This window comes from Magallana gigas, chromosome 3 (genome assembly GCF_963853765.1).
Source record: "Magallana gigas chromosome 3, xbMagGiga1.1, whole genome shotgun sequence".
Taxonomy (NCBI): Eukaryota; Metazoa; Mollusca; class Bivalvia; order Ostreida; family Ostreidae; genus Magallana; species Magallana gigas.
In genome coordinates this window covers 37,618,444-37,630,848 of record NC_088855.1, presented here as the reverse complement: position 1 = coordinate 37,630,848, position 12,405 = coordinate 37,618,444, and the positions used below count along the sequence as shown (strand labels likewise).

Here is a 12,405-nt window from a genome sequence, read left to right as displayed (position 1 = left end):
TCTGGTATCTCCTGATCTCACGGAGAGCGACGGTTCCGGGCCTGTATCTGTGGGGTTTCTTGACTCCACCAGTGGCTGGGGCGCTCTTACGGGCGGCCTTGGTAGCCAGTTGTTTACGTGGAGCCTTTCCTCCGGTAGATTTTCTTGCAGTCTGCTTTGTACGAGCCATCTTCGACGAGTGTCAAATGAATGAATGAGGCAGTTCGCTCTCTGTATAAATTTTATACCGAGTCGATGAATAACAGGTCTGCCTTCAAAATCACCGCGCCCTCACTAACGACCATTGCCATTGGTTATCTAACTGAGAGAGCTGGCCTGTGATTAGTCGGTAATAACTCGTGCCCATTGGCCCGGTGCAAAATCATTTCAATCCGGCTTTTGCACAGAATTTGTGAACTTAGAAAATTAGGCGTATATCGGTGAAATTTAAATTTAAGAGATACAGAAAAGCAACCAGTATAAGACTAACAGCAAATTTCGATAGAAATACAACATATACATGTCTTTAAAACTATTCAGCGATTTTCATGTTCATAATCAGATTAAAATCAACAACTCATCAGAGGCGTAGTCACAAACTTAAAAGTGGGGGGGCTCAAATCCAAGAAAGATGTAAAACGTGTAATATAAAGAAATTAAGATGTAAAACATGTAATATCAAGCCCCTGTCTAAGTTGAATGAGAGGACTTCAAATAGTGCATTTAAAGTTGATTGACATTCATCACAGGTATACCACAATCAGAATCTCCAATACTGCAGCTATCTTGTAGAAATTACTAATCTTGATGAGATTCGGAATGGCTAGAATATATTCTAAAGTACATATATGTAAACATAAAGAATACTTTTCAGATGCAAAACAAATTTATTAAACTTATACATGTAGGTTTGAAAATGAAGAGTCCTTAGATAATTCAATACTTAATTCTTGGAAACCAAACTGAAAGAGAACAGTCTTAATAAAACTATAGTTAATAGTTTCCAAAGTACAGTTTCCGACTTGGAATCTTCTGGATGAATGACTTTGCTATTTCTTTGATGTTGACTTGGTCTGTTCTCTCTTTGTGAACAAAGCAAGTCATACAGTGATTCAATCTTGCCTGCGTCATTGTACTTCGGAGGTAGGTTTTAATCCTCCTTAAGGACGAAAAAGATCTTTCTGGTGTGGCAGTTGTGACTGGAATGGTAAGATAAATTTGTACAAGCTTCGTAACTTCTGACAGAAGTTTCTTTGTGATAGGCTCCTTCATGTGTTGACAAATTGTATCTATCAAGGTAACTTTTTTGATTTCATTTTCACTGTCAACTTTGAAAATATCAGGCAACATTTTGAGCTGCTGTTCAAGCCTTGGAAAAGAAATATCATCTTTGTAAAGCATGGCAATTTCTTCAGACACAGAAAACAACTCTCCATTTGCTGCATTTAGCAAAAGTGATTCGATTTCCTTGACGATGGTCATGTTTTTTTGTTCAAATCTGTTTTCAAGAGTGCCTACAGCTTGTTCTAATGCTTCAAAGAACTGCTGTTTAAAGTAATCCTTGGGATTGTCATATCTATGGGGATTGGATCCATCATCTAATCTTTTGGGGGCACGCCTATATCTTGGAAGTGTTGGTTCGTCTGTCAGGTCTTTTGCCTCTGCACAAACTGCATCATAAAAGTCAGAAAACACAGAGTCATTTCTCTGGCGCTCAAAGTAGGATACAGTGGCTTTTGAAGCTCTGATAGCATCCTGTGCTGAAGTATTTTTCCCCTGGATTGAAATGGATAACTGCTCAGATGCAGCAAATATTAAGTGTGATAGCTTCAATCCAAAATATGTTGAAAACTTTTCCATCATAGCCAGTTGTCCACCTGCTCGTCTGGAGTATTCATCATTAGTATTAGTATGTATGTCATCTAAAACGTCCTGTAGAACTTTGTAGTTCTGAATTACAGATTCTATAGCATATGTTCTAACAGTCCATCGAGTTGGACAAATTGGTCTGAGGTTTGGTGAACTAAGATTTGTTTCTTGCAATTTCTTTTGCATGAAGAGATGTTTTCTCTTTGGAGATAGACAAATAAGTTTTTCAATTTCAGTGACCAAGTCCATTGAGTCACGTATTGCGGAACATTTTTTGGTAACATCTTGAACACTAAGATTAATACAATGAGCAAAACAGTGGACGCTAATGGAAGATGGATACTGGTTCTGGATTTGTTTTGCTACACCTGTTAAGTGTCCCGACATATTTGGCGCACCATCATATGCCTGACCCCGACATAATTCTAAGGGCAAACCACTTCTAATAAGAACATCTTTCACTGCCAAAGCTATAAAGTCACTTGTTTGTGAATGAATTTCAAAAAGACCTAACATATCTTCATGAATATTGAAGCTGTCATCAACCCATCTGACACATACAACTAACTGTTCTTTGTATGCAACATCCATAGTCTCGTCTGCCATAATAGAAAACCATTTTGCCTGTCTTACATCATCAAGCACAGATCTCAAAATTTCCAGTCCAATCAGAGAAATTTGTTCATTCACAATTTCTGGAGAAACATATCTCCCCTTTTCAATCCATGACAAGATTGTTGGGTTATCTTCAGCTCGCAATTTAAGTAGCTGAGTGAGGTGACCTTCAGATTCACTGTGTCCTCTGACTGCAAGTCCCTGTCGTAATAGAAATTTCAAGGAAGACAACTGACAGGAGAGTGCCAATCGTCTTTTCTTCTGGTCTTCCTGTTCCTTTTTCTCTATCTGCTCACTTACAGCCATGGCACCACTTTGCAATCTCCTAATATTTAATTCTGCCTCTTTATGAGCTGATGAATTTTCATGTTCCCTGAAACGATTCATGGCCTTTTTCCAGTTTGAAAAGCCATTTTTAGAAAAGGCCAATTCCGCATTTTTACTCAGCATCAAAACTTTTCTCTTAACAGCCTTTCTGCAGAAAAAGCAGAAGACATTTTTTCTAGTTGTGCAAAGTGTAAGCCAAGGAAAATCATCAAACCAATTCCCTTGAACAGCTCTTGTTATGGTTTTATTCTTTCTCTTTATTGTGACTTTTGTTTGCTGTAGTATGGCTTTATCACGTGGTTGAAATGGAGTGTTACCAGTACAGCAAATGTCTGCACAGTCATCTGCGAGTGCTGTTTTTTCAGAGCAACTTTCGTCAGCCAATGAATCGATAAACTCTGTATTTTCTGTGTCAACTAAATTCTGTTTTTCTTCTTGTACTATTTCCCCTTCCATAATTTTTTGTGCACTTTCCTTGTTGCTGTTCTCTTCGGCAGAATTCTTATCTTCTATGACTTGGCATTTTTCTTCATACAGCGTGCTTGTTTTGTCACTCTGATCGGATTTAATGTCCATTTTTTCTGTCTCATTATGTATGATTAAAATTGATTTTTCTTTATATGCTGTAAATGTTGAAGGTTTCATACCTTCAGTTTGTTTCTCGGATGTTTTATTCTTTTTCTGAAAGAAAGAACTTATGGATTTCTGTTGCTTAACTTTTTTTCTTGATTTCTGTGGACTTTCTGACAGTTTTCTTTTTTGATGTACTGATGTTTGTTTCTTCACGAGTGGTACAAAATGATTTGGTTCAAACAAAGCACCATCACGTGTATCAAAATTGCCATCTCTAGACCACATGATATACATAATCTCAATGTGCCCTTCATTTACTTCATTTGAACTTACTGGGTAAAATAAATTGTTGAAAAGTGGCCTGATTCCCATATTAACCTCAGGATAAACAGAGTATATAGGGCGTTGGAGAACTGTGGCCAATGCCATGATATGTATTAAACCAGACCATGCCCTATCTGTACATGTAGAAAGTGCAACATTTCTCACATTGGTTTCATTTTCACTGCTAATCTCAGCTGTAGGAAATATCATTGCTCTGGCATCATTTAAATTCCTAGACATAAATTCTGGGTTCTTGATGACAGTTTCTAGAGCAGGATGATCTGTGTACAATTGTCCATTGCTGAAGAGTTCGCAAGCAGTTAAAATGCGTAGACTTGTGGACAAATGCTCATCTCCACAGAGCACAAGTGATGCACTATTATATAAGCAATTTCCATTTCCCGTGCATTTCAGGGCTTGTTGGCCACCTTCATCTACATTTATTTCCAAGGGAATTAACATTGACGCTAATTTATCTGATTGGAGTCTTTCATAATCAGGTTGACACGAATCACCCTGGACTCTTCGCAAATGTTTTAAACGTATGCTTACCACAGAGTCCTCATCGTTTATCTTCATTGCTGACAATAAATTGTCAAGTTCATTCATGGTTCTGAAATAAAATTCCAGGTGTTCAAATAGATTTAACTTGATTTTTGTTTTAGTTACAGTAACATTAATATTTCAATTTGTTAACTCCAGAATAGCGTGAATGAGTGGTCTTATACAACAGTTTCATCTATGATGTATTAATTCTATATCAATTTAATCATTTTGCTAATAACACAAAACAAAATAATCATAAAAACTTACTGATTGAAAGAGATGGTCAGACTGCAAGCATATAATCACTAATGAATCAGCAAATAATGAAAAAATCCAGAGGTTTGACAAATCTTACTTCACGGCCTATGTGTTAAACAAGAAATGAGATACAGCAAATAAATAATGACTTTTAGATGTCAGCACAAGGGGCAGCTTGTACCTCTAATGTAATTTTGTTAGATAACAGATGCTGAGTGAAACAGAAACGTCTAAACTTAGGTCAAATTTATGACCCGCACTCCCTATCCCAAACATGCGAACACAAGAGGTCTCGACAGATTTAATTACTATACATTACTATTACTTCAAGAGAAATGCTTACTCAGTTGTTGCTGAAAATAAAATAAATTTGCCATAAAATGAGAACTGTTATAATGGTTTAATATAATATTTCAACATAGCTGTGATTTTGTTCGACATTAAGTGGGGGGGGCACAGACATACTCTTGCCCCCCCATATCTGAAAGTGGGGGGGCTAGTGCCCCCGCTGCCCCCCCTGTGACTACGCCTCTGCTCATAGCAACTCAATGCATACATGTAGGCCCTATAATCCGTTAAATACATCCATCAAATTCATAACTGATATATATAATGTATATGTATACCCTAAAAGGTCGAGTCGCATTATATATTTTTTTCAGAAGCCAAAAATGTTTAGAGAAGAGAGAACAATACATAATCAAGATGCACTAAGTACGTTGTATATATATGTACACATATTAGAATATTAAAACAAAAACAAAATATATAAATAAATAAATAAACTTACCACGATATCTCAGAAAATGCCATGGGATGTAATCCAGTGCACTCATCCTGTAAATGCAGAGAGAAATGAGAATAGTCTGCTGTTCCCACATTCATAGTGACTGACACAATCATGTATATTTCATCCTGTATATGCACATTTCACATGTTCCTGTCCTGTAGAATTCAACAAAATAATAATTATGACTATGCCCCTTATTTATTTTTTGTTTGCTTTTGAAAAAGATTGACAAGCATGAATTCAATCACATGTCAAATAAAAAAAAAAGGTAATGTGCATGCAGCCTCATCCTACATCTATGATTAGATATGTACTTGTTGAATTAACAATTACATTTAAATGAGTTCTTCTGTTAAAACATTCCAATGGCATGTAAAAAAGATTAAAAAGTAAGTGTTATATGCTGATATATGAATTCAAAATATTGTGAATTAAACAGGCCTCATTCGACTGATTGTCGCATTTGTGATATTTTCATATCCCTTATTTATTCTTATACTCATAGAAAAAAAAAAAAAATCCTCCTTGGAAGGGGGGTGTTAGGTGTTTGGTGGGTTATTTATGGGTTTTTTGGTGTTTTTTTTTTGTAATGTTGGGGACAGAGGCAGGGTGGGCATGCTATTGTTTAAAAAAAAAGATATCATTTGCACATTAATATTATTTTTTTTACAAGTTTAATATAAAGGCTAAAAATGTCATATTCATTACATGTTTCATGTGAATATATGTCAAGTGCAGAGACTAACATTTTCTAAATATAGGAAAACATGCACAGATAGTAATAATGCACGTCAATTCATTTTGTTTGTGTCTGTTTTTTGTTCATTATATCATTCATAATCAATGGATGATATTTCCAATACAAATGAAGAAATAAAGTAATGAATGAATGAATACATGGAATGAATACCGACAGTCGTCACCTTTTTTTTTATGCGATTTTAAAAACTATGTTTTATTAGATATGCACCCAAGCATGTAATATTACATTTATGACACACACACACACACACACACACACACATGTACGTTTCTTTGTTATTTGTAATTGAGACATCTTTTCGAAAAATATGGGTAGCCCTGAAAAGGGCTTTTTTTTTTTTAAAGTGAGCAATCTGCAGTGATGCTGGAATTGCTTATTTCTTTGCTGCTGCCTTCTTGGGAGTCTTGGCTTTCTTTGCAGCTGACTTCTTAGGTGTCTTGACCTTCTTTGGCTTGGCTGCTGCCTTCTTTGGGGATTTAGTTGCTGCCTTCTTCTTTGGAGTCTTAACCTTCTTCGGTCCGGCTGCTTTCTTGGGGGACTTCTTCTTCTTCTCTGCAGTCTTTTTCTCTCCGGCTACCTTCTTTGGTTTTGCTGCTGCGGCCTTCTTGGGTTTTGCTGCCTTAGGCTTGGCAACTTTCTTGGCCTTTGGCTTCTTCTCAGTCTTGGGCTTGTCACCAAGCTTGAAGGAGCCACTGGCGCCTGTGCCCTTGGCTTGTTTCAGAGCACCTTTCTTCACTCCGTTCTTCAGAGCCATTTTCAAGTGGGCGTTGATGGAGTTGACGTCGTTGCCGACTTTGTAGTTGGCCATTATGTACTTTAGAATGGCTTGTCTGGAAGATCCGCCACGCTCTTTCAAAGATTCCAGGGCGGCCCTGATCATGTCAACGTACTTGGGGTGCGCTGCTGGCACCTTAGGCTTTGTAACCTTCTTCTTGGCTGGGGTTGTGGTTGCTGTATCTGCCATGGTTTCGGACGAAATGGAAACGGCGTTCTATTCACTGCGAACTAAGACGAGGAAATAATGGGGTCACAAGCACTCGCTGTTTTTGTTTACATCGAGCGCGGACGTCCTCGAAAACATCCCCTAAAATCGAAGCGCTTGTTCATACTGAGGTCGATGTGTGTTTTGATGTTGGTGTTTGCATCCTTGTTTCGACGTTTCATAGGCCGCAATTGTAACTATTCTACTAAAAACACGTAATGTGGATATATCTGTAAAGTATTATCTGCGTTTCGCCCGTAAAAATATCACGAAAATATTTAAAATTAAACGAAAACATAGGCCAGACTATCATTTTGCAACTGCACAGACAGCTAAAAGTCGCGCAATCTCTCTAAAAATTATAATTTTTTACAACTTATTCAGGGCTATAACCTGTTCACTTACTGAGACATGTATACTCAATGTCGTTTATTGTGGGGTGAAGTAATTCATGTTTCTTTTTTAACGAAACACGCGACAGCTCCGTGCATCCAGAAACACGCCACACAAAAATGCGTGCCGGGAAAATGTTTACTCTAGAAATGATTATAAATTTAAAAACCTGTCGGATAGAACAAATGAGACCAACACATAAATATCAAATTTGACAAAGGAAAAACTATATGTTAGTTTATCTATTACACGCAGCATTCTAGTGCAAAATACGCTGTAAAATCGTTTTGCTTATATACGAATTGTAATCCGACAAAGAAAAAAAAATTCCATTCCTTTATTCCTTCACTAATTAATTAAACAAACTAAAATTTGTAAAAAAGAATTTTTATTTTAAAAATCCATTTCATTCATTCATTCATTCATTTTTTGTATTCATCGCGAACCTATCTTTTTTTATCGTACCGAATGGTTTAGCTGCGCCTCAGAGTGTACACCATTACCTTAAATTAGAAAGAAATAATATGCGGTACCAAATATGTAATAAACTTTTCCAAGAATGGCATGCGACCAGCATGCGAAGTTAAAACACTTATTCACAGAACACACATTTCATCCCACATTGGTATTTGCATGATCTCTCGTTTAATTTTTCATCCTATATTAATTCTAATACTGTAGATTTGATTGAAACCATCTACCAGCAACGTGTGAGGCAAAAATCGTAAACTTATTATCTCGAGCTACCTCCAAAAAAAAAAAAAAAAAAAAAAAAAAAAAAAAAAAAAATCACATGTACATCAGATTGCATTTATAGATATATCCATAAGCCTATACAGATGTAGATTTCGAAATTAATGCACATACAATTTATACAATATTCACCCCTAGCTTTCAATATCATTGATCTCTGACATAAATGTATCATTCACAGTAGCACTTCATCGAGTATAAGTACATATGAATCGTAATAATTTAACATTTATGTGACAGAGTATGCATGTGTGTATATATATACGTTTCTTATCAATGGGTTTCAAACACTTCAGTTATATAAACACAGAAACCTAGAATTGTATATTTCCTTTTATACGACAAGTCGTTATCCAAGCACACAAAATCAGTTCAGTTAGAAATGTTATTAATTAACGACCTGGTTAAATATACAGCACGCAAATTGTGCGAACATTCACGTGAATTTCTCCATAGTCTGTATCATCTATATGCGCCAAGTGTCTATTTATTTATTTTTTTTATATTTATTTATCTCTCTCTCTCTCTCTCTCTCTCTCTCTCTCTCTCTTTTAAAGTCTGGCGATTTCCTTTACAAAATTAAATCGGGGAAAACGTTGATTACATGCAGTCAGGGACGAGGATGGTATATTAATTGACAGCGTAATAGAAATGAAATTAATCGAAATACAAATAGAATGTGCAAATCGGAATCAAAATATTGAACACAGACAGTTTTAAATTAATGTGTGTGTGTGTGTTTCTTTTTTCTTGAAAGCAACTGCACGCACGCTAATATATACCGTTGTCTCGATAATCTAAGAAGCGTGTATCTACGTGTGCTTTTTATATAAATGCTTATGTGCATGTACACTGCATATTATAGAGGCATCTTTTCGAAAAATATGGGTGGCCGTGAAAACGGCCGTTTGGTATAGACAAAAAAGTCGACAGAGCTGACTTTTTACTTGGCGGCGGGCTTCTGGGTCTTCTTGGGGAGGAGCACGGCCTGGATGTTGGGCAGAACACCACCCTGGGCGATGGTCACGCCGGACAGAAGTTTGTTCAACTCCTCGTCGTTGCGGATGGCCAGCTGCAGGTGACGGGGGATGATTCTGGTCTTTTTGTTGTCACGGGCTGCGTTGCCTGCCAACTCCAACACTTCAGCGGCCAAGTACTCAAGAACGGCGGCCAGGTACACAGGGGCACCGGCTCCGACTCTCTCGGCGTAGTTGCCCTTCCTCAGCAGACGGTGGATACGACCCACGGGGAACTGAAGTCCGGCACGGGATGATCGGCTCTTTGCCTTTCCCTTCACTTTACCTCCTTTACCACGTCCAGACATTTTCAAGTTGTAGGTTGGGTGCTGACAAAATGATATCAACGAATAACACACGATGCGCTGCGCCACGCTATTTAAACACTTCCACGGATTGAAATGTTCCGCCAATCGCTACGCTTGTCTTATACGCACCTCGGGCAAACCGACCAATTTAATGTTTACAAGGACGTCCGCAATTTACCTGTTCGCTTCAATCCCCCTCGCGTGATATATAAGGCCGCGATTCGCTTAGCGCCACTCATAGTTTCAGTTTGCCAGCAATCTGTAAACATGCCACCCAAAGTCGGATCTAAAGGAGCTAAGAAAGCCGCCACCAAGGCCAAGGCCCAGAGAACTGGGGACAAGAAAAAGCGCAGGAGGAGGAGGGAATCCTACGCTATCTACATCTACAAAGTCCTGAAGCAGGTGCACCCTGACACTGGAGTTTCCAGCAAGGCCATGAGCATCATGAATTCTTTCGTCAATGACATCTTTGAGAGAATCGCCGCCGAGGCTTCCCGCCTGGCCCACTACAACAAACGCTCAACCATCACCAGCAGAGAAATCCAGACTGCAGTCCGTCTTCTCCTGCCCGGTGAATTGGCCAAGCACGCTGTCTCTGAAGGCACCAAGGCTGTCACCAAGTACACCAGCAGCAAGTAAACTGCAAGCAGTGGCAGTTTGATAAAACAAAACGGCCCTTTTCAGGGCCACACAAATTTTTCGAAAAGCTACCATCTTTATAATGCAATAGTAAACAACTGTTTCAGTTGTGTGTACTGGTTGTGTCATTGTAATGCTGTCAATTTCTTAAACGGTCCTTTAAGAAAAATAAACAAATACATGAAGAAAAAAAAAACCCTCAAATACACATACATCAAATACAAATTATGCATCAGAGGGGTACGTACATGTACAATAAAAACAAAATCTTTCCCAATTACAGCACATGTGCCCGATTTCCACATATTTCTCCTATTTTCGATGTAATAGTCTTAGAGTACAGAAGATTCCCATTGGTTGTGTTTATTTATAGTTGTGTTTATATATAGTTGTGTTTATTTATAATGGCACATAACTGATAGTTATGACTGAACAATTTAACATATGATCTGTCTGTTGAATACTATTATCTAATGTTATAATAAATCTGTAACAACATATTCTGGGCACACAACTATGCTGTATATTCTAATTTATTTCCCCACCTATTAATTGTTACAACGATAATTCACTTCCGCAGATTTTAAGACTTGAATATGGTCCACAATAGCCCATATATTATTTCATTGTAATTTATTGATATTCAAATATCAGAAAACAATCGATAAATGATGTGTTTATGTTTACATATTATGTGTCTATTTAAACATGTTATAATATAGATTTTTGGAATAAAAAAATAACCAAACATTTATATCTAACAGCTGGTGAAATATATTGCTTTGTTTAAACTGCACGGAATGATTTGGTCCCTATTCTAAATATCAAGATTGTTAAAAAAGAAATAATAAAAATACAAATATGGTTGGGTTGAATGAAATAAGGTGCAATTGATATTTATGAATGAGTTATAGTACTAGTCAAATTTGAATATAGAAAGCATGTCAGGGAAAGGTGTGATTGACAATGATGTGTGTGTGTCTTGTTTTTTTTTTTTTGGGGGGGGGGGGGGGGGGGGTTAGGGAACGGGTGGTGATTTTGACCTTGCCTTAACATAAACTACTTATCAATAACCCTTTCTGTATTCCATGAACTCCTGTTCTTTATGTCAGATATACATATATCATAACCCAGTATGTACAACATTTCACAACATGTGTGATAGAGGCATCTTTTCTAAAAATTTGGTGGCCGTTAAAACGGCCGTTTGTTGTCCTGTGCGTGTAGCACAAAGGCGGTTGGTTGTCTAACCACCGAATCCGTAGAGGGTACGTCCCTGTCTCTTCAGAGCGTAGACAACGTCCATGGCTGTGACGGTCTTCCTCTTGGCGTGCTCTGTGTATGTGACTGCGTCACGGATGACGTTCTCAAGGAACACCTTCAGGACACCACGGGTCTCCTCGTAGATGAGTCCGGAGATACGTTTGACTCCACCTCTGCGTGCAAGACGACGGATGGCGGGCTTGGTGATACCCTGGATGTTATCTCTCAAGACTTTCCTGTGACGCTTGGCGCCCCCCTTTCCAAGTCCTTTTCCTCCTTTACCACGTCCAGACATGTTTTCTCTCAGTTAGAGTGTACTGAAATGATCATCTACTGCCGCGTGAATAGCTTATAATGCCCTTTATTTACGACCCGTGAGAGAGCATTCTACCTTGAAAAGTTCGGCAGGGAAAAATTAGCAATAAGTAAACTCAACGCTGATTGGCTACAGTGTAAACGCGCCTCGGCGCTTGTTTGTTGACATGTTGTCTGCAGGCACTTTTCTGTTATATAAGATATATTTAATAAAACTTTTTTGGGTTTCTTTTTTTTTAAAAAGAGGGATGGTGGTATTGAATAAATCATTTGTTCCAGATTTTCTACATCTTACCAAAACATAGGAACACAATAATTATTATCATTTTGCTTTTGTTTAATATCATTTTTTAAAGTGTAAACACACATTCTGTATTAAATCTAGTAATAAATACATGCAAAGAAAAAAAAATCATTTTTCTTACCGGTGAGTACATATCAAAATGAAAACATAATGCAATATGATGATATTTACTTTAGCAATTTCAGTTATAGTGTAATTTCAATGTGTATTTCTTCCCTTTTTGATGAATTATGCACCAGTGATTCAGTCAAGTGTTCATTTCATTGAGATAAAAAATACACTTTCCATTCTTTACAAGGAAACCGAATAAAAGAAAACAAAATCCGACAAGAACATGAACACATGCTCATGACATACTTTACCACTGAAATATGAAAAAAGAACTACA

General features: G+C 37.5%; 6 protein-coding genes across 12 annotated transcripts in view; 1 reads left to right on the top strand and 5 right to left on the bottom strand.

The window, feature by feature from the left end:
- LOC136273915 (histone H4) overlaps positions 1–11,730 on the bottom strand; it is a 14,500-nt gene extending 2,770 nt beyond the window's left edge. Inside the window, exon 1 of the mRNA XM_066079637.1 lies at positions 11,179–11,730. Coding sequence (XP_065935709.1) covers positions 11,382–11,693 — 312 coding nt within the window. The 5' untranslated portion in view covers positions 11,694–11,730 and the 3' untranslated portion in view covers positions 11,179–11,381. The remainder of the gene's footprint in view (positions 1–11,178) is intronic.
- LOC117692399 (histone H1-delta-like) overlaps positions 1–12,405 on the bottom strand; it is a 131,995-nt gene that overhangs the window by 75,712 nt on the left and 43,878 nt on the right. For 6 of the 7 annotated variants that reach the window (XM_066079592.1, XM_066079593.1, XM_066079596.1 and 3 more), the window contains exon 6: positions 5,282–5,436. The gene's annotated coding sequence lies outside the window, so the exon portion shown is untranslated. The remainder of the gene's footprint in view (positions 1–5,281; positions 5,437–12,405) is intronic. The other variant, XM_066079598.1, reaches the window with a different exon arrangement.
- On the bottom strand, positions 973–3,366 carry LOC136273448 (zinc finger MYM-type protein 1-like). The gene has a single exon (XM_066077871.1). The coding sequence runs from the start codon at positions 3,364–3,366 to the stop codon at positions 973–975; it is 2,394 nt and encodes a 797-aa protein (XP_065933943.1).
- On the bottom strand, positions 6,305–7,689 carry LOC105320407 (histone H1-delta). The gene has a single exon (XM_011418338.4). The coding sequence runs from the start codon at positions 7,006–7,008 to the stop codon at positions 6,418–6,420; it is 591 nt and encodes a 196-aa protein (XP_011416640.2). The 5' UTR covers positions 7,009–7,689; the 3' UTR covers positions 6,305–6,417.
- On the bottom strand, positions 8,722–9,496 carry LOC136273874 (histone H2A). Its single transcript, XM_066079590.1, has one exon. The coding sequence runs from the start codon at positions 9,494–9,496 to the stop codon at positions 9,116–9,118; it is 381 nt and encodes a 126-aa protein (XP_065935662.1). The 3' UTR covers positions 8,722–9,115.
- LOC136273873 (histone H2B-like) lies at positions 9,590–10,360 on the top strand. Its single transcript, XM_066079589.1, has one exon. The coding sequence runs from the start codon at positions 9,590–9,592 to the stop codon at positions 10,133–10,135; it is 546 nt and encodes a 181-aa protein (XP_065935661.1). The 3' UTR covers positions 10,136–10,360.

Coding starts and splice junctions, on each gene's coding strand:
- LOC105320407 (XM_011418338.4), bottom strand. CDS start 7,008: ATGGCAGATACAGCAACCACAACCCCAGCCAAGAAGAAGGTTACAAAG.
- LOC136273874 (XM_066079590.1), bottom strand. CDS start 9,496: ATGTCTGGACGTGGTAAAGGAGGTAAAGTGAAGGGAAAGGCAAAGAGC.
- LOC136273873 (XM_066079589.1), top strand. CDS start 9,590: ATGTTCCGCCAATCGCTACGCTTGTCTTATACGCACCTCGGGCAAACC.
- LOC136273448 (XM_066077871.1), bottom strand. CDS start 3,366: ATGGACATTAAATCCGATCAGAGTGACAAAACAAGCACGCTGTATGAA.